General features: G+C 38.0%; 1 protein-coding gene across 2 annotated transcripts in view; it reads left to right on the plus strand.

Moving 5' to 3' along the window:
• Positions 1–142: 142 nt before the first annotated feature.
• SCYL2 (SCY1 like pseudokinase 2) overlaps positions 143–20,197 on the plus strand; it is a 59,219-nt gene continuing 39,164 nt past the window's right edge. The window contains exons 1-2 of one of the 2 annotated variants that reach the window (XM_082634592.1): positions 143–345; positions 15,948–16,152. In XM_082634592.1, the coding sequence (XP_082490718.1) occupies positions 15,976–16,152 (177 nt within the window). In that variant the 5' untranslated portion in view covers positions 143–345; positions 15,948–15,975. Of the gene's footprint in view, positions 346–367; positions 450–15,947; positions 16,153–20,197 lie in introns of those variants that run through there. The other variant, XM_082634593.1, reaches the window with a different exon arrangement.

The following is a 20,197-nucleotide window of genomic DNA, read 5'->3' on the forward strand; positions in this document are numbered from 1 at the left end:
CTCCCCCGGGCCGTAACCCCGCCCCCACCCTGTTCTCGGGAGGCGGAGGCCAAAGACGTCCCGGACCCGCCCCTTCCGAACAAGCCGGAAGTGACGTCATGCCCGGGCTGGCTGGTCTTTCGGTCTTCTTCCACCTCCCTTACTCTTCCTCCCCAGTCCCTCCCCTCCCCTCCCCCTTCCCTCCTCCGGTTCCAGCCTTTGAGGCCGCGCGAGTGTGAGAGGCTATGGAGTAAGCCTGCGGCAGTGGCCAGGCACCGGTGCTGAGCAGGAGCAGCCAGGAGGCGTTTGGGGGGGGCGGGAGAAAAGAGCCCCAGTACCGCCCCTCCCGGGGGAGAAGGGGAAGAGGTGAGTGACCCCCTCACGGGCACGGAACGACCTCCTTCAACGGCCGCGCTCTCGCTTGGGCTCCTCAGGCAGCGAGAAGGAATGGGGAAGGACCCGCGCCCGGGGTAGGCCTCCCAAGGTCCCCGGGGCTGGCGACTGTTGCCTGGTGACGGGCCTGCTGGCTGCAGGCGGGGCTGGCGGGGCTGTGGGCGCCCGCGCGAAGCCGGGCTGGGGGAGCGGCGAGCTCCGGGGAGAGGATCTGGGAGGCCCGAGTCTCCCGAAGAGGCCTGGAAGCGACTGGAGACCCCGGGCTGGAGCCATCTGCTGGAGGGAGAGCCCCCGGCTCCGGCTCGGGAGCTCGGGTTTCCGTGGTGGAGATCTTGATTCCCTTTTGGGAAATTGGACACTTCTCTGGGACTGGGTGAGGACAAACAGCTCCCCTCGGTTCTGAGGTCCGCCTCTGATAACCTGGGTTACCATCTAGGGCCCTACCGCCCAGCGTCCTTTTCTGACAGTAGCTTTAGTTCTGGAATGGAAGGTTATTGTTTGTGAGGTGGGTGGGGCAGGTGTTTTGTTAAATACCCGCTCCGAGGCTCCTCCACTCCTGTTTTTCTAAGCGGGAGAGAAAGGATGGAAGAAGGTTGAGACCCATGAGGCTTGCAAAAACTTGGGATCCGACTGAATACATACCTGTGATCAGTTACGAAGGGGACCAGTATTGTTACATCAACTCCCATAACAGTCTTCCTGAGACTCCAGACTCAAGCGACTTAAAAACACTATGTCAGTAGTGACTTACAATTGTAAGTTGCAAACTAGTATTTTTGTAGATCAAAGTCAGTAATCATCTGTATGACTTTTTTTTTACAAATTGGATTCTATGAGTAAGAAGTTTTCTAAGTCGCATTCGCAAGCCTCTCCATTCTGGAAAATTAATATAGTTTAAGGTTAATGCTCCAGACCAAACTGTCACTGTAAAACCGGTCATGTTCTGGTAACAGCTTGAAAGTCAGGTGATTGAAGCTTCCTTTTGGACTTTGCAGGCCTTTTTTCGTTTGGCTTCTTATTTTTTGGTTTAAATATTAATTTTTAAAAAGTTTTAAAATAATTTATCAGCGGAGTGTATAAATAGAATTCTTGAGACACTATTAAACTGTAGTCATAAAAGACACTTTTGGGGGACTCTAAAGGAACGGAACCTAAAGGAAGGACCTTCATTCTGTTCAGATCCACTTAACACACATGCAGAAACCTTTTGTCTCTAAGATCCATAAACACCCAATAAAATAAATAGAAGCACATTGTACTTACGTACACTGGAATATTTCTGTAAAAATCAACCCCATACTTGGGAATAACTACTCATACTCACATGTTTGAAATTCATGACTTATCCCCCAAGAAAAAGAGGTCCTCTTACTGTGTTTGACTCAAGTGACTAGCTTCATCATCCATCCCTTTCTATAGCAGTAGAGATTTGACAACTTCCTGTCTCTCAGGCTTCATATCAGTCTCTCTTGAAGTCTCTTGATTTTGCCTCTTTGAATATCTCTTGAGTCTGTATACTCCTGGTCTTCCTACTAGTACTCTAGTTCCAGCCACCATCGTTTCTCATTTGAAGTACTTATGGTCTCCTAATTAGGGTCTACCTGCATTTACTGTGGCTCCCTCTGTAGTTTTCCACACCAGACTGAGTGACTTTTTCAAAATGTAGATCTAATCACATTATCTCCATGTTTAAAACTCTTCACTGTTTTTAAGCTCAACTAAAATCTTAAACAGGCTGTTTAGGTCCCTCTTAATTACTTTGGCGACCTCATCTCCACGGCGCCTTCTAGCATTCTTTCCTCCTCCTAGTCACTCTGTTCTTTCTGTTCTGCTTCAGGTATATGGCTTTTGATTATGATGCATCCTTTGCCTGGAAATGCTCTCTTCCTTTCCTTTTCATTCAGTTAATGCCTGCTCATCATTCAGCTCACGTCAGGGAAGACTTTCCTGATTACGATAGATTCCCCTAATTATATGTTCTCAAGACACCATTGCAGAGTTGCCATGTTTATTAATACTTAATAAATTAATGAGATTTCCCTAATCTCCTGATACTGTGTAAGTGCTTAATAAATGTTTTTTAAATGAAAATTCATTGACTGCTTACTAAATGTGCCAGGAATTGTACTAAACATTTTCTGTGTATCATCTTTAATCCTCACAACAGTCACTTGAGGAATGGGTGGCAATTCCCTCTTTAGAAAGATTGGAATTAGTGTTAGGGAGGCTAGTTGGTGGTCATAGTGCTTGTATTAGAACTGGCATTTGAACCCAGGTTTTGTTGCCACTGAAGATTGTGTGCTTAATTATATAATTCACTGTGCATCAGAATCACCTGGGGAACTGCTCAAACTATAAATGCCTTGACTGCACATTTATGGATTCTGATTATAAAGGTTTGAGATAGTACATAGACATCTATATGTTTTAACAAGTTACCCAGTCATTTAGATGTTATTAGATGTTTTTAGATGTTCACCAGAGTTTGAAAATCATTGCTTTGGAGTTTGAAAACCATTGTTTTAGACAACACTTCAGTGCTTTATGAGTTTCAGTTTTCATACATTGTACTATGCTGTGTTTCAGATTTTATATGCTCTTAAATCAAGGGCACTAGGGAAGTGCCCTTAGTGACCATTTTGTCTAATTTCCTACCCAGTTATTCCTTTTTCCTCTTTCTCTGGCTAGAGGAGCTGAATAGTGAGACACTGCCACCCCAGTGCTGTTGCTACTTTTTTTTTTTTTTAATTTCAATAATTTCCAAGTGTCTGGTTGACTTCCTGTAGTAAAAGCTATACTAAGTTCATGGGCTGGAAGTGCCTTCTAAAGAGTTGGATGTAATCTCTCCTCAAATTTTACTTATTGTTCAAATTAGTAGTTTGATATTTAAGTATATGTTGCCTTATAACCTCTCATTCTGCTTTTAAAATCTTATTGTATACAAACTTAATGATAGAAACAATGTTTTACTTCTTGTTTCTGCTACTGCACCTTATCATGGTGTTTTCCACCTCTTCTGTACCCAGTAGTTTGTTGAATGGATGTGTGCTTCGCTGTACGTTGCTAAGTTTTCTTAGTTTTTTATGTTTGTTTCTTAAATCAGGTGTGTCCCCTGAAGTAATCTGTTCTAGCTCAACTTATAATAATTAGATACCTTCTGTAGTTGTAAAGAGAATGATTGTATTGAGCTTGTACAATCTTTGTTTCCTGAGTAAAATTAAATGGTTTCTGAATAGGCCAAAGAAAGTTTTTAACCATTTTTTAAAAACTGTATCTTTTAAAAACTTCTAGTAATCTGTAAGCCCCCCTACAAGAAAAAAAACACGTATTTCAAAAGTATATCTCAGGATCATCTTAGATATAAACAGATAAGCACTGCATATAGGAGTATAGGTACAAAATTTTTACCAAGTTTTACGAAGCATTTTGTCAAAATTATTTGTCGTGTTAATGTAATTCTTATTTCAAATTATAAAATTTTATGAGTATTTGTACAAATGACTATATAAGTGGTATTTTAAAATTCTCAGACCCTTGTACCTCTTTAAGGACTAAAACTATTTTGAATTCATTTGTATTTTTTTGTGTTGTTTTTTGTAGTCAATGTGTATTATTTTGTACTTATTGAAAGTCTAGTCTCTGTAACTAACAGTTACTAAACATAATTTCATTATCAGATGTAATTACAGTAACCTTTTTATTTGCATTACAGTGTTTCCAACAAAAAATGCAAGCTAATTCTACTTATTGTTCAAATTACTAATCAAATTACTAAAGAATATTTTTTCTTGGGGAAGTAGAAAAAGGGACTTTTGGAGTTTTACTACTTGAAAATTCACACAGTTTTATTTTATCCTGCTATATCTAGAGTTTATGAGTAGGCAGAACTGAAAGAATTGCCAGTTCCTTTCAGCCACCTGCCATCAGGTGCCGAATACCCAACTCACCTTATGCCAGGTGCATGTAAAATCTAGTATGAACAGATTCATCTACTGGTTTTAGTAAAAGCCAAGTGATGGCTGAATCAGATGGTAGGGAGATATAATCTTGGGATCATACTGAAGCTGCCCCAAGTCTTATTTTGGCTGGGATTTACAAGGGGAATATTGAATTTCAAGTGAATTCTACTAAATGGTGTACAAGGGACAATCACTTATATGAATAAACATTTCTATCACTTATAATTTTGTCTTAGAGAAATAAGACTTCTTTATTCATTTATCAAGTGAAATTTGAAAAGCTATCATTTTAAGAAAATATATTTGGTCTCTAGGTTTCTCACATGTCAAAAAGCTATTGCCAATGATTCAAAATCTCATTTAAGCTCAGATCTTATTTTATAAACTCATTCATTTCATTTTGTCCTTAGCCTTCTGTTACTCTCATGATATACTTATTCTTTTTTTTTTTTTTTTTTTTTCTCCACTTCATTCGTCAAAGTAGCCTTCTGTTACTCTCGTGATATACATATTCTTTTTTGGTCTCCTTGGGTAACCTTTTTCAAGCCCGTAGTCTTAACTACTATACTGCTTTAAGCTCATGGTGCCCACATTTTTATTTTCAGCTGAGACATTTTTTTTCTAAGTTTTTGGCCTGCATATCTAAAAGCCTCCTAGCTATATATGCATATTAATGTCATTCAGGCAACTCAGCTTTAACATGTCCAAAATTGAGGTTTTCCTCCCACAAAACAAGCAATTGTCTCCTATAGCCTTGCCTTGGTAAATGGCTTCATCCTCCGCCTAGACTCTGAAATGAGAGACTTGATTGGGATTCCTAGTTTTGTCTCTTTCCATTATCTAATTATCTAGTTGGTCACCAAGTTCTCTTAGTTCTAACTTTTCTTAATTTTTCCTTTCCTCTCCTTCTTTACTGCTATTTCCTTAATTCAGCAACCTCTCCTTCTCAAAGTTTGTTTAAAATTTGATATATGATACATTAAAATGCATAATGAAGTTTAATATGTAATTATAAAATAAATATCCATGTAACTAACACCTTTAAGACACCCTCTCCACCTATTGTCTCTTTCCTATCTTCTCTATCCCTATTTCCAAGTGTCCTTTCCTTTGTTTTGTTTTGTTTTTGTTTTTGTTTTTTGGCCTATATACATTCTGAATTATGTATGTATAAAATTCCTGAAGTACAAATTGACACTGTCTTCAGTCTTGTCATATTCCCTACTTCCACCCCTAGTATATCTTTCACTTTGCATGATGGAGTGATTAATTATTTTACTCATGCCTGAAACCTATCTGTGGCTTATCATAGCTTGGTTTCTTACTACTTAATGCCCTTGGTAACCTGGCTTTTCTAAGTCTCCTTTGCCATACTTCTCTCTTTTCCTCCAGTTTTTATCTGAACTGCTAGTTTTTACTCCTACACTTGTCTCATTCTCTCTATCTAGTTCACTCCCCCTCCCCTTTAAAGACATCTGTGATTTTGCTGTTTTGGGGAAACTTTCTTCTGTCTGTTCCTCTTCTTTTTGTTTCTATAGCATCTGTGTATGTATATTCTGCAGCATTTTATTACTGTAGGATAATAATGTTGTGGTTGGTTTACTTCTCTGTCTCTTACCTTTGATGGTAAGCTCTTTATGGCTTATTTTTCCTTTACTTCTTTCTTCCCCAGTTTCTTATGTGGTATCAGGTACATAGTGGGTGCTCAATAAATATTAAATAATTCACCAGATTAATTTCCATGTCTATTTCTACCTTGTGTACACCAGTGTTGACTCTGGGTGATGGATAGGCATCTCAAATTTGACTATTAACTCTGAAAATATCCTTTGTTTTCATACTGAACTATTTCTAGTTTCCAAATCACGTCATGTATAGTCTTCCCTCCATGTCTTGACACGTAGTAATCCTTCTTTCTGGAAGCTCCTTCCCTTTTCTCCTACCTGAAAAACACTTTTTTTTTTTAATTGGAGTATAATTGATTTACAAAAAACACTTCATTTTTGAGCCAATCTTCATGTTCCCAAAGCATGGTACATTCATACCTCTAGTTAATTGCTATGAATCTTTGCAGATCTGAGTCTGCTACTGGACTGAGTCCCTAAAGATCAGACATGTCTCCATTTACATCTATATTTCCAGTGTATGGCAAGTGCATGGCATGTAATACGTAGCTACTCAGGCAGAGTTAAAGTATATGTAGATTTTTAAATAGCGTTTTTATGTCTCTTCCATCTCCCCATCAAAATCAGCAGCAGATGTTCATAGAGAACAACTTGGCATGGCAATAAATGTTTTCATGATGCCAGTAGCAACATTTTCTAACTGCTTACAGAAATGCAGCATTGAATTACAAAAGGAAAGTGAATTTTTATTTCTATTTACAGATAGTTCAAATCTTTAATAGAAAGTAAATTATATGAATATAATTTAATTAACTGAGAAATAGGACACAAACTAGTGCTGCCTTAGCCCAGTGGCCTTCCAAATACTTTTGCTTGTGTATTCTCTAATAATTTGGTAAGACGTTGTACTTCTTTTGGTGTTTTAAGTTGATGGCATCTGAATTTTTTTGTCAAGGGTTTAGATAATTACAAAGTATCTGATTTCTAGATTGTGGTATATTATGATTATGTTTTACTTTTATCAAAACCTTGGAGTTTTTGCTTATTAACTGAAATAAATAAACTTGTTCCTATACAGCCCTGTGACGACTATCTTGTTTCTTAATTGTAATTCTGTGACAGATAAGGCATGGGGTTTTGCTGTTAAGAAATAAAGCACAACCCTCTTCAGAATTTCTTACTAAACTTCTTTTTGCTTTACTCTTAAGAGACTTTCAGGATTAATGTATTCTCAAATTGCATTTTCCCGTTTGGCATGCATGCCAAAGATTTTTATACCCTGGGAAATACCCTGTAACAAGACTGGGATGGCTGAGAAAAATATTTTACTTTGTTCAAGTGGGAGAAAACTGTGAAAAAAGAGTTGGTTAAGGAAAATTTGCAGGACACAGACTTGTTCTTAGGTAAATCAATTTTTGGAAAGAATACACATGGCAAGTGAAGGTTTGAAGAGTGATAGGACTTTAAACCTCTTTCTGTGCCATGGACCCTTAAACAATCTAGTGGACCTGTTCTCAGAGTAACATTTTAACAGCTTGTCAGTTTCTTTCTACAGAAGCCTCTGGGATTCTGATTGGACTGCACTGAGTCTCTAGATTGATGGGGAAAATTGACACACCTTAACAATATTGAGTCTTCCATTTCCTGTACAAGTTTTTAAGTCATCTTCAAATTTTCACAGAAATTTTTGTTATTTTCATTGTACAAGTCTTTGTATCTTGTCAAATTTATCCATAGGTACTTCACGTCCTTGAAATGGTATTTTTTTTAATTTGCTGTTTATTGTGTTTGTTTGCATCAATATTTGTCCTTTACATTTTTTACTTTGCAAGTCAAATTTTTTCTAGTTCCTTAATTTTTTTATTTTTTAGCGGCCTTTTTTTTTTTTTCTTCTCTAGTTGCAGTGAGTGGGGGCTACTCTTTATTGCGGTGCGCGGGCTTCTTACTGTGGTGGCTTCTCTTGTTGCAGAGCATGGGCTCTAGGCATGTGGGCTTCAGTAGTAGCAGCACGCAGGCTCAATAGTTGCGGCACGTGGGCCCCAGAGCATGCGGGCTTCAGTAGTTGCAGCGCATGGGCTCAGTAGTTGCGGTGCACGGGCTCTAGAGCACAGGCTCAGTAGTTGTGGTGCTCAGGCTTAGTTGCTCTGTGGCATGTGGGATCTTCCTGGACCAGGGATTGAACCTATGTCCCCTGCATTGGCAGGCAGATTCTTAACCACTGCGCCACCAGGGAAGTCCCTGTGTGCATCCTTTAAGAATGAATTCTCTGTTTCCCTCAGTCCTGTGGAGCTCCTGCAGTTGAGCCCTGCTCGCCTTCAAAGCCAGATGCTCTGGGGGATTCTCTTCCCAGTGCCAGAGCCCTGGGCTGGGGAGCTGATGTGGGGCTCAGAACTCTCATTCCTGTGGGAGAACCTTGGTAATATAATTTTTCTCCAGTTTGTGGGTCGCTCCCCCAGGTATGAGATTTGATTATGTTGTGAGTCTGCCCCTCTTACCAGTTTCATGGTTCTGTCTTTAGTTGTAGAGGATCTTTTGGGGTAGGTTTCAGTCTTTTTCAACAATGGTTGTGCAGATTGTTGTGATTTTGGTGTGCTCAAGAGAGGAGGTAAGCTTAGGTTCCTTCTACTCCACCATCTTGGCCACTCCTCCCTTCAAAATGGTATTTTTGAAATTTCAGTGTTCAGTTGTCTGTTTCTAGAATATAAGAATAGTCTTTTTTTTTAAAAAGTATTGTTTTTATATTCTGCCATCATGCTAAACTCACATATTAATTCCAGTAGTTTTCTTGTGGATTACTTCTGACTTTCTCTGCACGTGATCATGTTGTTGAGAATAAAGAATTTTACTTCTTCCTCCCAGTATGAATGTCTTTTATTTTGTTTTCTTTTTTGCTTTGTCTAGGACCTCCATTAGAATACTGAATAGAAGTGGTAAAAGTAGATATCCTTACTTTGTTCCCTAATTTAGGGAGAAAGTGATTAATCTCTTATCTTTAAATGTGATATTAGCTATAGGTATTCAAAGGTGCCATTTATCAGGTTGAGGAAGTTCATTTCTCTTCTAAGTTTGCTGAGAGTTTTTATTGTGAATGAGTATTGAATTTTGTCAAAAAAAATTTTCTGCCTTTTCTGAGATGATCATATATTTTGTATTACCCATATTCAGTTAATATGGTGAATGACGTGGATTTGTTTTTGAGTGTTAAATCAATGCATTCCTGAGATAAATTCCACTTGGTTGTGGGGTTGGATTTGTTGGATGTGCTAATGTTTTGTTAAGGATTTTTACCTGTTGATGATGTATATTGATATGAAGTTTTCTTGTGTCATTATTTGGTGTTGGTATAAGGGTGATACTGACTATAGAACATGAAAGCCGGGCTTCCCTGGTGGCGCAGTGGTTGGGAGTCCGCCTGCCGATGCAGGGGACACGGGTTCGTGCCCCGGTCCGGGAGTATCCCGCATGCTGCAGAGCGGCTGGGCCTGTGAGCCGTGGCCGCTGGGCCTGCGCGTCCGGAGCCTGTGCTCCGCAACGGGAGAGGCCACAGCGGTGAGAGGCCCGCGTACCGCAAAAAAAAAAAAAAAAAAAAAAAAGAACATGAAAGTGTTCTATTGTCTTCTATTTTCTGGAAGAGCTTATATGGATCTGGAATTATTTCTTCCTTAAATGTTTGATAATATTCAGCAGTGAACCCCTCCGAGCCTGGAGTTTTCTTTATGGTGAGGGTTGCAGTTATGAATTGCATTTCTTTTCTTTTTTTTTTTTTTTTTTTTTTTTTTTTTTTTTTGCGGTACGCTGGCCTCTCACTGCCGCGGCCTTTCCCGCTGCGGAGCACAGGCTCCGGACGCGCAGGCCCAGCAACCACGGCTCACGGACCCAGCCACTCCGCGGCACGCGGGATCCTCCCGGACCGGGACACAAACCCACGTCCCCTGCATCGGCAGGCGGACTCTCAACCACTGCGCCACCAGGGAAGCCCTGCATTTCTTTTAAATAGGATTATTCTGACTTTCTCTTCAGTTATAGTAGTTGTACCTTCCAAGGAATTTTTTCACTTTATCCAAGTTGTTGAATTAATTGGTTGGCATAAGATCATCCATAATATAATATCTGATTTATTTAGAATCTATAGGCTCTATATAGGATTAGCATCCGTAGGATTTCTTCTATTTCTGATATTGGTCATTTGTGTTTTTAAAAGTTTTCTTAATGTAGCTAGAGGTTTATCTTTAAAAAAAAAAGTGTGTGGCTTCATTGATTTTTCTATTTAATAGAGTATTAAATTACATTAAATTCAGTCGTTCCATTGATTTCTACTCTTTTTTTTTTTAAATAGATTTACTTATTTTTGGCTGCATTTGGTCTTCATTGCTGCACATGGGCTTTCTCTAGTTGCGGCAACCGGGGCTACACTTCATTGCTGTGTGCAGGCCTCTCATTGCAGTGGCTTCTCTTTGTTGCAGAGCATAGGCTCTAGGCAAGCGGGCTTCAGTAGTTGTGGCACACGGGCTTCAGTAGTTGTGGCTCACAGGCTCTAGAGCGCAGGCTCAGTAGTTGTGGCGCACGAGCTCAGTTGCTCCGTGGCATGTTGGATCCTCCTGGACCAGGGCTCAAACCCGTGTCCCCCTCATTGGCAGGTGGATTCTTAACCACTGCACCATGAGGGAAACCTGATTTCTACTCTTTATTTCCTTCTTTCTACTTATTTTGAGTATAATTTTCTCTTTTTTTCCTAGCTTCCTAAGATAGAAGCTTATACCATTGATTTTGGATTTTTTTTTTAATAAACATTTAAAGCTATAAATTTCCTATGGGGCACTGCTTTGCCTACATACCGCAGATTTTTCATTTTCATTCACTTCAAAATATTTAAAAATTTTCTCTGTGATTTCTTTTTTAGCCCTTGGGTATTTAGAAGTATTGTTTAATATCCAGATATTTGCATTTTTCTAGATATTTATCTATCACTGACTTCTAGCTTAATTTCATTGTGGTCAGTGAACATATTTTGTATTATTTCAGTAGGTTTAAGTATTTTGAGACTTGTTTTATGGCCCAGCATATAGTCTATCTTAGTGAATATTCCATGTACATATGAAAACAAAACGCATTCTGCTTTTGTAGAGTGGAGTGTTTTAGGTCAGGTTATTTGTTAGTGTTGTTCACGTCTCTACGTCCTTATTGATTTTCTGTCTACTTGGTCTATCTGTGCATTTGCTACTGAGAAAGGACCCATGAAGTCTCCAACTACACTTGTGGATTTGTCTGTTTCTTCTTTCAGTTCTGTCAGTTCTTGCTGCATTTATTTTGAAACTCTCTTATTTAGTGTGTACACATTTAGGATTGTTATGTCTTCTTGAGAGTTGACAATTCTGTCATTATGAAGTGTCCCTCTTTGTCTTGAAGCCTGTTCTGCCTGTTTTAATATAGCCACTCTAGCTTGTATATTTTCACATTTTTTTAGTTTTAAATCATCTTGTAAAGTGTGTTTAAAGTGGGTTTCTTATAAACAGCATGTGGTTGGGTCTTGCTTTTCTAATCTAGTTTGATAGTCTCAGCCATTTAACTGGAATTTTAAATCATTTACATTTAATGTAATTATTTATATGGTTGGATTCAAATTTATTATCTTGCTATTTATTTTCTGTTTTTCACATTTGTTCTTCGTTCCTTTCTTTTCCTACTTTTTTAAAATTAATTCAGTTTACTTTAGGATTCCATTTTATTTCCATTGTTAGCTTTTTAGCTTTGTCTCTTTATTATTTTAGTTATTACTCTAGGGTTTATAATATGTCTTTAATATGCCACAGTCTACCTTGAAATGTTATACTACCTCACATACAAGAATATTTCAAAAATATACTTCCAGGGCTTCCCTGGTGGCGCAGTGGTTGAGAGTCCGCCTGCCGATGCAGGGGACACGGGTTCGTGCCCCGATCCCGGAAGATCCCACATGCCGCGGAGCGGCTGGGCCCGCGAGCCATGGCCGCGGAGCCTGTGTGTCCGGAGCCTGTGCTCCGCAACGGGAGAGGCCACAGCAGTGAGAGGCCCGCGTACAGCAAAAAAAAAAAAAAAAAAAAAAAAAAAAAAAAAATACTTCCATTTCCCCCTCTCTCTTTTTTTTAAAATAAATTTATTTATTTATTTTTGGCTGCATTGGGTCTTCGTTGCTGTGCACAGATCTAGTTGTGGTGAGCAGGGGCTACTCTTCGTTGTGGTGTGCGGGCTTCTCATTGCAGTGGCTTCTCTTGTTGCGGAGCACAGTAGTTGTGGCACATGGACTCAGTAGTTGTGGCTTGCAGGCTCCAGAGCGCAGGCTCAGTAGTTGTGGCATACGGGCCCAGTTGCTCTGTGGCATGTGGAATCTTCCCGGACCAGGGCTCGAACCCATGTCCCCTGCATTGGCAGGCGGATTCTTAACCACTGCGCCACCAGGGAAGCCCCCTTCATTTCCCCTCTCTTATCCTTGATTTGTTTTATCATATTTTTACTTCTACATATATTATAAGCACAATACATTTTTGTTATTTTTGCTTTAAATGATCAGCTGTCTTTCAAAGATAACATGAGAAGTTTTTTATATACCTGCATAATTTTTATTTTCAGAGTCCTCCATTCCTTTTGTAGATTCAGATTTCTGTCTGGTATCATTTGCCTTCTGTTTGAAGGGCTTCCTTTAATATTTCTTATAGTAAATACATGGTGGCAACAAATTCTCTCAGGTTTTCATGAAAAAGTCTTTATTTCACATTTATTTTTGAAGTTTTTTTTTTTCTTTCCCTCATGGCTTGTAGAATTCTACGTCAGCAGCTTCTTTCAGCTCTTTTGAGACCTTATTCAGTTGTTCCCTGGCCTTGTATAGTTTCTGATGAGAAGTTTGGGGAATATTCTTATCTTTTTTCCTCTGTATATAATTTGCCTATTTTCTCTGGCTACTTTTAAGAGTTTTCTCTTAATCACTGATTTTCAGCTATTTGATATGACATATTTAGGCATGGTTTTCTTTGTGTTCATCCTGCTTTGTGTTTATTGAATTTCTTTGTGCTATATAGTTTTCATCAAATTTGGAAAAATTTTGGCTATTTTTCAAATATTATTTTTCCCCGTTTCCCCTCATTTTTGAGATTCAGTTATATATGTTTGACTGTGATATTGTCCCACAGGTCACTGAGACTTTGTTCATTTATTTTTTTCCCAGCCTTTTTCTCTATCTTCAGTTTTCACTGATCTTTTTTTCCTACATTGTCTAATCTGGTAATTATATCCTCTGAGTTTTTTTATTTGAGATATTTTTGTCTCTAGAATGTTCATTTGATTTTTTTTTAATATTCCATTTTCTTTTATTATGTTCGTGCTTTCCTCTAAATACTTGTTTTGCAGGAGAAGAGAGAAGCGAGAGAATAGTCATGTCTCAGGTCTCTGGTGAGTCCCAGGACAGGCTGCCAAGTGAGGGTCCTTGGCTTCCTGTATGGAAAGAATTCAAGAGCCAGCCAAAGTGAAGTGAAAGCAGGTTTATTTAGAGAGATAAACATTAAAATTGGCAGAATGCAGACTGTCTCAGAAAGTGAGAGGGCCCCTGGGATATGAAGTTGTTAATTTTTATGGGCTGGGTAATTTCTTATGCTAATGAGTGGGAGGATTATTTCAACTATTTGGGGAAATGGACAGGGATTTCCAGGAACTAGGCCACCACTCACTTTTTGGCCTTTTATGGTCAGCCTCAGAACTGTCATGGCACCTGTGGGTGTGCTATTTATCATTCTAATGTATTACAATGAGCTTATAATGAGGCTCAAGGTCTACAGGAAGTCAGATCTTCTGCCATCTTTGGCCTAACCAGTTTTTGTCATATCCTCAATGGCTGTGTCATTCTTTTAACTGTTGTCCCCTGACCTCTTCCTTTCTGTCTCACTTGGACATATGATAGTTTTTTATGTCTTTGCTGCTAACTCTATAAGCTCATTTTGGAGTCTGTTTTTATTGACTGATTTTGGTCTTGGTTATGATCACATTTTCTTCTTCTTGGCATGTCTGATAATTATTGATTGCATACTGAACATTGTGAATGTTACATTGCTTAGTATCTGAAATTATTTTTGTCTCCATTTCATGAGTATTGGGTTTCATTCTGGTAAGCAGTTAAGTAATCTATGATTAGTTTGATCATTTGAGGCTAGCTTTTTAGTTTGTTAGGGCGGGTTTAGGATACTTTAAGAATGGTTTATTCGAAGTACCAAGGCATAGTCCTTCTGGGGTTTCTACTGAATGCCTTTAGTGATCAGTGAGGTCTCTCCACTCTAGCTTGAAAAATTGATTTGCAGCCCTGTATGAACTCTGTAACTATTCAGCTCACAGCTCGCTAGTTGTTCCTTACCTGACCTTCTTACTGAACTCCGGTTCGGCTGTTTGCTGCTTGAAAGCCAATACTTGAGAGGCAAGTGCTGGTAAGAATGGAAAGGTGCTTTATTCAGGAGGCCAGCAACTTGAGGATATGGCAGACTGGTGTCCAAAAACCCAACTCCAAAGATTCTGCTTGATTACGAAAGTTTTTAAAGGGAGAATCATTTGGGGAGGGGATCAGTCTAGTTTATCTTCCACTGTGTGCAGATTTTCTTCTGCTTGGTTGATGGTGAGGTAACAAGGTAGTGTTCCAGGAATCTCATGCTCAACCTGAAGTTATAATCCTCTACCTGGGGGCGGTGGGGGGGGGGCTCTTAGTTCCTGTAGAAGAACTCAAAGGTATTGTTATGTATATTCTTTGAGGACCAGGACCCTGCCCCGAGGCTGCATTATTGTTTCTTGACTGCTCTTCTTTTGTTTCTGCATTCCCTCCGTTCCCTGATAAACAATTGTTTGATTTTGCCCTTTGGAACTCAGGGAAGGTCAAGGGGGCTGAATGAAGCCTATTTCCTACAAACAAGAAATGGGGGGGGGGTACACAGAAAGTATTTGTACCTGAGAGGGCCCCATAGGGTCCTGCTCTGTTTCAACCTGGTGAAGTTGCACACTATGTACGTGAATCTTAGTATTCAACAAAGCATCAGGGGGACCCCTGCAAATTTCTGGAGCTCTTTTTCAGCACTGTTCCCTTCTCTTTTTTTGCCTTAAAAATTTTTTTTTTCCTCTTCTTCCCCCTTCTCTTTGAAATTCTATCTCAGAAGTCCCAGCCATCTCAGCATCATTGAATTCCAATTTCTTTCCTCAACTCCTTAATTCAGTTAGACTATGCTTGGGATTCTTTGTCTACTCCATGGTTTGCAGTGTGCCTCTAGGCAGAAAGCTGGGGCAACCCTAGAATTCACTTTGTTTGCTTTCTCACTGGAATCACATGGCTTGTGCTGCCTGTTCAATATCTGAAGACATTTGTTTCATATATTTTGTCCAGTTTCCAGTTGTTGAGGAGGGAGCGTAAATACAGTGTTTGTTCCTCCATCGTCACCAGACATGTGTAAAATCTGAAAAAATATTTTATTACCTATTGCTTGTTCATGTGTTATTGTCCTTTAGCTTTTTGTTTAGAAAATATTCTTAAGTGACTTCATAGTTCAACAGTGATTATTTTAATAGTGGACAAAACTTTTATGAAATACAAATTTATTGTTTAGTATAACATTAGAGCCTTTCAGGTTTTTTATAGTTTTTTTTTTTACTGTGAAGATTCAGACCCTCTACATAACTTTAAGTCTTAAAGGGTCTTATAATATGGACCATGTTATATAGTTGAGCAACATTCATGTTAGTGTCAATGTGAATATGTCTTTTCTCTTATTGGTCTGTGACAATTGAGGTTGAAGCACAGTTCGGTTCCTAGACTTAAATTTGCATTTAAGTATATTGGGTTCTCTGAAGACAAAACTAACCTATAGCTTTTGTTTCTATAGGATTGTTTTGCTCATTGTTTGGGGTATATTAAGCTTTCAGACTAAATAATGAATAAATACTTAAAGAAGTAAACACAAATGATCTATGCTCTCCTATCCCATGTTTCTAGGTAACTATAACTACCCAGAATTGCAGCCATGGAGTCCATGCTTAATAAGTTGAAGAGTACTGTTACAAAAGTAACAGCTGATGTCACTAGTGCTGTGATGGGAAATCCTGTCACTAGGGAATTCGATGTTGGTCGACACATTGCCAGTGGTGGCAGTGGGCTAGCTTGGAAGATTTTTAATGGCACAAAAAAGTCAACAAAGCAGGTAAGTTTTAGTTTAGAGTCCAGTTGGAAAGAACACACATGCTAATAAGTACCATAATGTGCATGTATGCATTTTTATGTTAAGAAATCCTAAAAGTAATGGGTTCTTTAGTTGTCATTTCATCTAATGAAGTCATAGAAAAACAAATGCTTTTAAACATGCCCTTGAATCTCCTGATTACAAATACATTGTTTGATATATCCTCTCATCTTGTACTTTAATTTTGTTTACTTAATAACAAACATATCAGTTGCACAAATGAGTGTATTAGATTTTAATATTTAGCAAAGTGGTTTTTTAAATTATTTTTTTAACATCTTTATTGGAGTATAATTGCTTTACAACTGTGTGTTAGTTTCTGCTTTATAACCAAGTGAATCAGCTATACATATACATATATCCCCATATCTCCTCCTTTTAGCAAAGTGTTTTAGAATAAAAATTGCCTGTTCCTTTTTATTTTTATCAATATGTTATGACAAAATACTCAGTTAAATTTTTCTAACATTCTGTTTTTAAGCATCCTTATTCCCTCTTTTATTCTATAGCCTTATAGAAAATAGACTTCTATAATATTTTTTCATATTTGTTAACACTATAGTTTTTACCATCAGGGGATACATTTGTGGCATATAATCAGTAGTATGTTTGGGGGTATATTGATTTAAAAATTATTTTAAAACTGTTCTTTTAGTGAAGAGTAGTTTGAATGAGTTGTATTTTTATTTTTATTTTTATTTGACTTAAGAGACCAACAGACTGTTCTTAGAAATGTGGAGGATTGTTAGTGTTAAATTTTACTGACAACTTTCTGTTGGAATTGTTAAAGAATTGAAAAATCTCCAGGTTTAAAACGTTTGTGGAAATATGTTCTTTAAAAAGAAGAATCAAAAAAGAAAAAAGAAAAATCACTGTTTCCAAAAGTACTTTACTTTCCCTATACGTGAAACATATCAAATTTAAGACATGGGATTTAATACACATATTTTCCAATGACTATCAAAATTGTACAATTGTGAGTATGCATTGTGACTTTTCCAAAACCAGCTTATTTCCCAAACAAGTATATTATAGACGAAATTGGCTTTGGTTATCCTTTTATGAAGGAAGAATCTTGGTTCTGTAATAGATTGCTGGTATGTGGTTTGTACCCGACCTGTAAATCTTGTTTTTATTGCCATTTGGTTAGAAGTCTTTAAGTCCAAAGTTGATCTTAAATATTGATTGGTCATTTTTGAACATTGTTTTCTCTTTCACCAAGAGCTCATCCAAAAAATAAATGGTTTCTTGAGTATTGGCTATTTAAAAAGTTATGAATGAGGTCATGAAGTTATATAAATGACCAACCTCCAACACCAGCACAAATTGCTTTTATAATCAATTATATAAAGGGAAAATGAAATAACACCAAATTTACTAAATTTTGCATTGTTTATTAAGGACGTGATAACATAATCGTGTCTTTGTCCTTAACCAAAAGAGTTCTAGGTGTTTGTGTTTATATCATTAGTTCATATGCTGAAATCCTCCAATGTTGGAGCTTCTGTTGTTGCTAATAGAACATGAGAACCAGGCACAAATAATAGATAGTTGATTAGATATTACACATTAATACAGCATTTCTCAACTGCTGACTTCCAGAACTCAGTTCTCTTATGAAACTTTAACTGTATTCCTTTTTTCCCCCAAATTTATTGCTTTGAGGAAAAAGGTAGTTTTAGAATATATCATTGTTCTCTGTGGATTTTGAATTTTCTTTTGCCTCTTTCAAACCTCAGAGGGTCAGAACTCTGAGTATCCTGTCTGGACTGCTGGCTAATTCCTTAAGGAATAGCTAAGTCTCTTGGCACTGAAGCCTCATTTGAATTTCTCCCTTAATTGAAAAGTTTTTTTCTTTTTTCAATAGCCTCATTTTTATTAAAAGGGAATCAGAGAAAATAGATAATCTAGAGCTGTACTTAATACAATATGGTAGCCATAAGCTATATATGGCTTTTTCAATTAATTAAAATTTAATAAGATTAAATTCAGTTTCTTTATTGGACTAGTCACATTTCAAATGCTCCATAGCCACATGTGGCTCATATTACCATATTGGACAGTGCAGATATAGAACTTTCTATCATCACTGAAAGTTCTGTTGGGCAGTGCTGATTTTAGAGAAACTGGGAGAAAAATAATGGAAAAGGATACTCTGCTAGTCCTTTTCTTCCCCCTTAAAGGGACATTGAGACTGAAGGCATCTTTCTTACCCTCTCAGCTTTATTTGATTTAGCATACAGTGTACTTGATTGTAGTTGTGTTTTATAGTAGAATATATGATCTTAAATTTGACTTTGAGGTAGACATCGGGTAAGAGACTTTGGGCTAGGAGATTCTCATACCTGTTTTTTTAAAAAATAAATTTATTTATTTATTTATTTATGTCTGTGTTGGGTGTTTGTTGCTGTGCACCGGCTTTCTCTAGTTGCTGTGAGTGGGGCTACTCTTCATTGCACTGTGTGGGCTTCTCATTGTGGTGGCTTCTCTTGTTGCGGAGCATGGGCTGCAGGCGCGTGGGCTTCAGTAGTTGTGTCACATGGGCTTCAGTAGTTGTGGCGCACGGGCTTCAGTAGTTGGGGAGCGCGGGCTTAGTTGTGGCATGCGGGATCTTCCTCAACCAGGGCTTGAACCCGTGTCCCCTGCATTGGCAGGCGGATTCTTAACCACTGCACCACTAGGGAAGCTCTCATACCTGGTTTTAATAGTTAAAAATATGAAAGTGTTTTCTGTTGTTACATGGCAGTGAAATAAATACCATGATATTTAAACCATTGCATTTAAAGTTTAAATCTTGTTCTTTTCCCCCATTTCACTTTTTTTACATGATCTTCAAAAGAAGTATCATAATTTCACATTGTCCAAAAAAAAACCCAACAACAACAACAAAAAAAAAACACAACAGTATTTCCAAGTTAAAAGAATCCTTGTATTATTATTTTTAGGGTTTGCATACCCCTTTAAAGATTATCTGTGTATTTTTTCCTAGGGTTATTTCAAGTTCACATTAGTACATGATTAATTATAATTTTCAGATCATGTAGAACTTTTAACTTTTTAAAATTTATTTTTATTTATTTTTGGCTGCGTTGGGTCTTTATTGCTGCACATGGACTTTCTCTAGTCGCGATGAGCTGGGGCTACTCTTCTTTGTAGTGTGCAGGCTTCTCATTGCGGTGGCTTCTCTTGTGGCGGAGCACGGGCTCTAGGTGCACGGGCTTTGGTAGTGTGGCACGTGGGCTCAGTAGTTGTGGCTCCCGGGCTCTAGAGCGCAGGCTCAGTAGTTGTGGCACATGGGCTTAGTTGCTCCGCGTCATGTGTGATCTTCCTGGACCAGGGCTTGAACCCGTGTCCCCTGCATTGGCAGGCGGATTCTTAACTACTACGCCACCAGGGAAGTCACAACTTTTAACTTTTTAACCAAATGTTTGAAGCCCTCTTAGAAGAGTAGTAATAATAGCACCTACAAAACTGATGAGAAAAAGTACATATTTATGAAACCTGGAATGCAGCAAGATAAAGAATTGGTAAATAAAAAGTTACTTGCTCCTGGTTACTTGTGCCTTCATTGTACCTGATTGGACATCTGTATTATTATTCTGTCTTTATGGTTCCAAAAATAAATTTCTGTTGCTTTTTATTATTTTTGAAAGACATTCATTGAAGAAACACCTCATAGTGAAAAATTTATGAAAGTGAAATTAAGAATTCTAAGAATCTTCAAGACAAGTGTATAGTTGATTTTTTGCAGTAAAATAAATTTCTTAGGCCAGTTTTATATATAAAATGAGCCATTAGGATTTTTTAAAGTTATTATTTAGATAAACTTAACCAAATACAACATGTAAACATGTTGAAATGGATAGATCTTTAAATACAGCTTATTAGCACTCGAAGCTACTATTTAGGCTCAAGTGCTATTTAGTTTCCTTTTTGAGTGTTTATTTAGAAGCAGCTCTTAGTTCTTAACCATTACTCTTTCTAGAATGTCTTTCTAGAGATGCTA

Source organism: Mesoplodon mirus, assembly GCF_964341445.2.
Source record: "Mesoplodon mirus genome assembly, chromosome: 11".
Taxonomy (NCBI): domain Eukaryota; kingdom Metazoa; phylum Chordata; class Mammalia; order Artiodactyla; family Ziphiidae; genus Mesoplodon; species Mesoplodon mirus.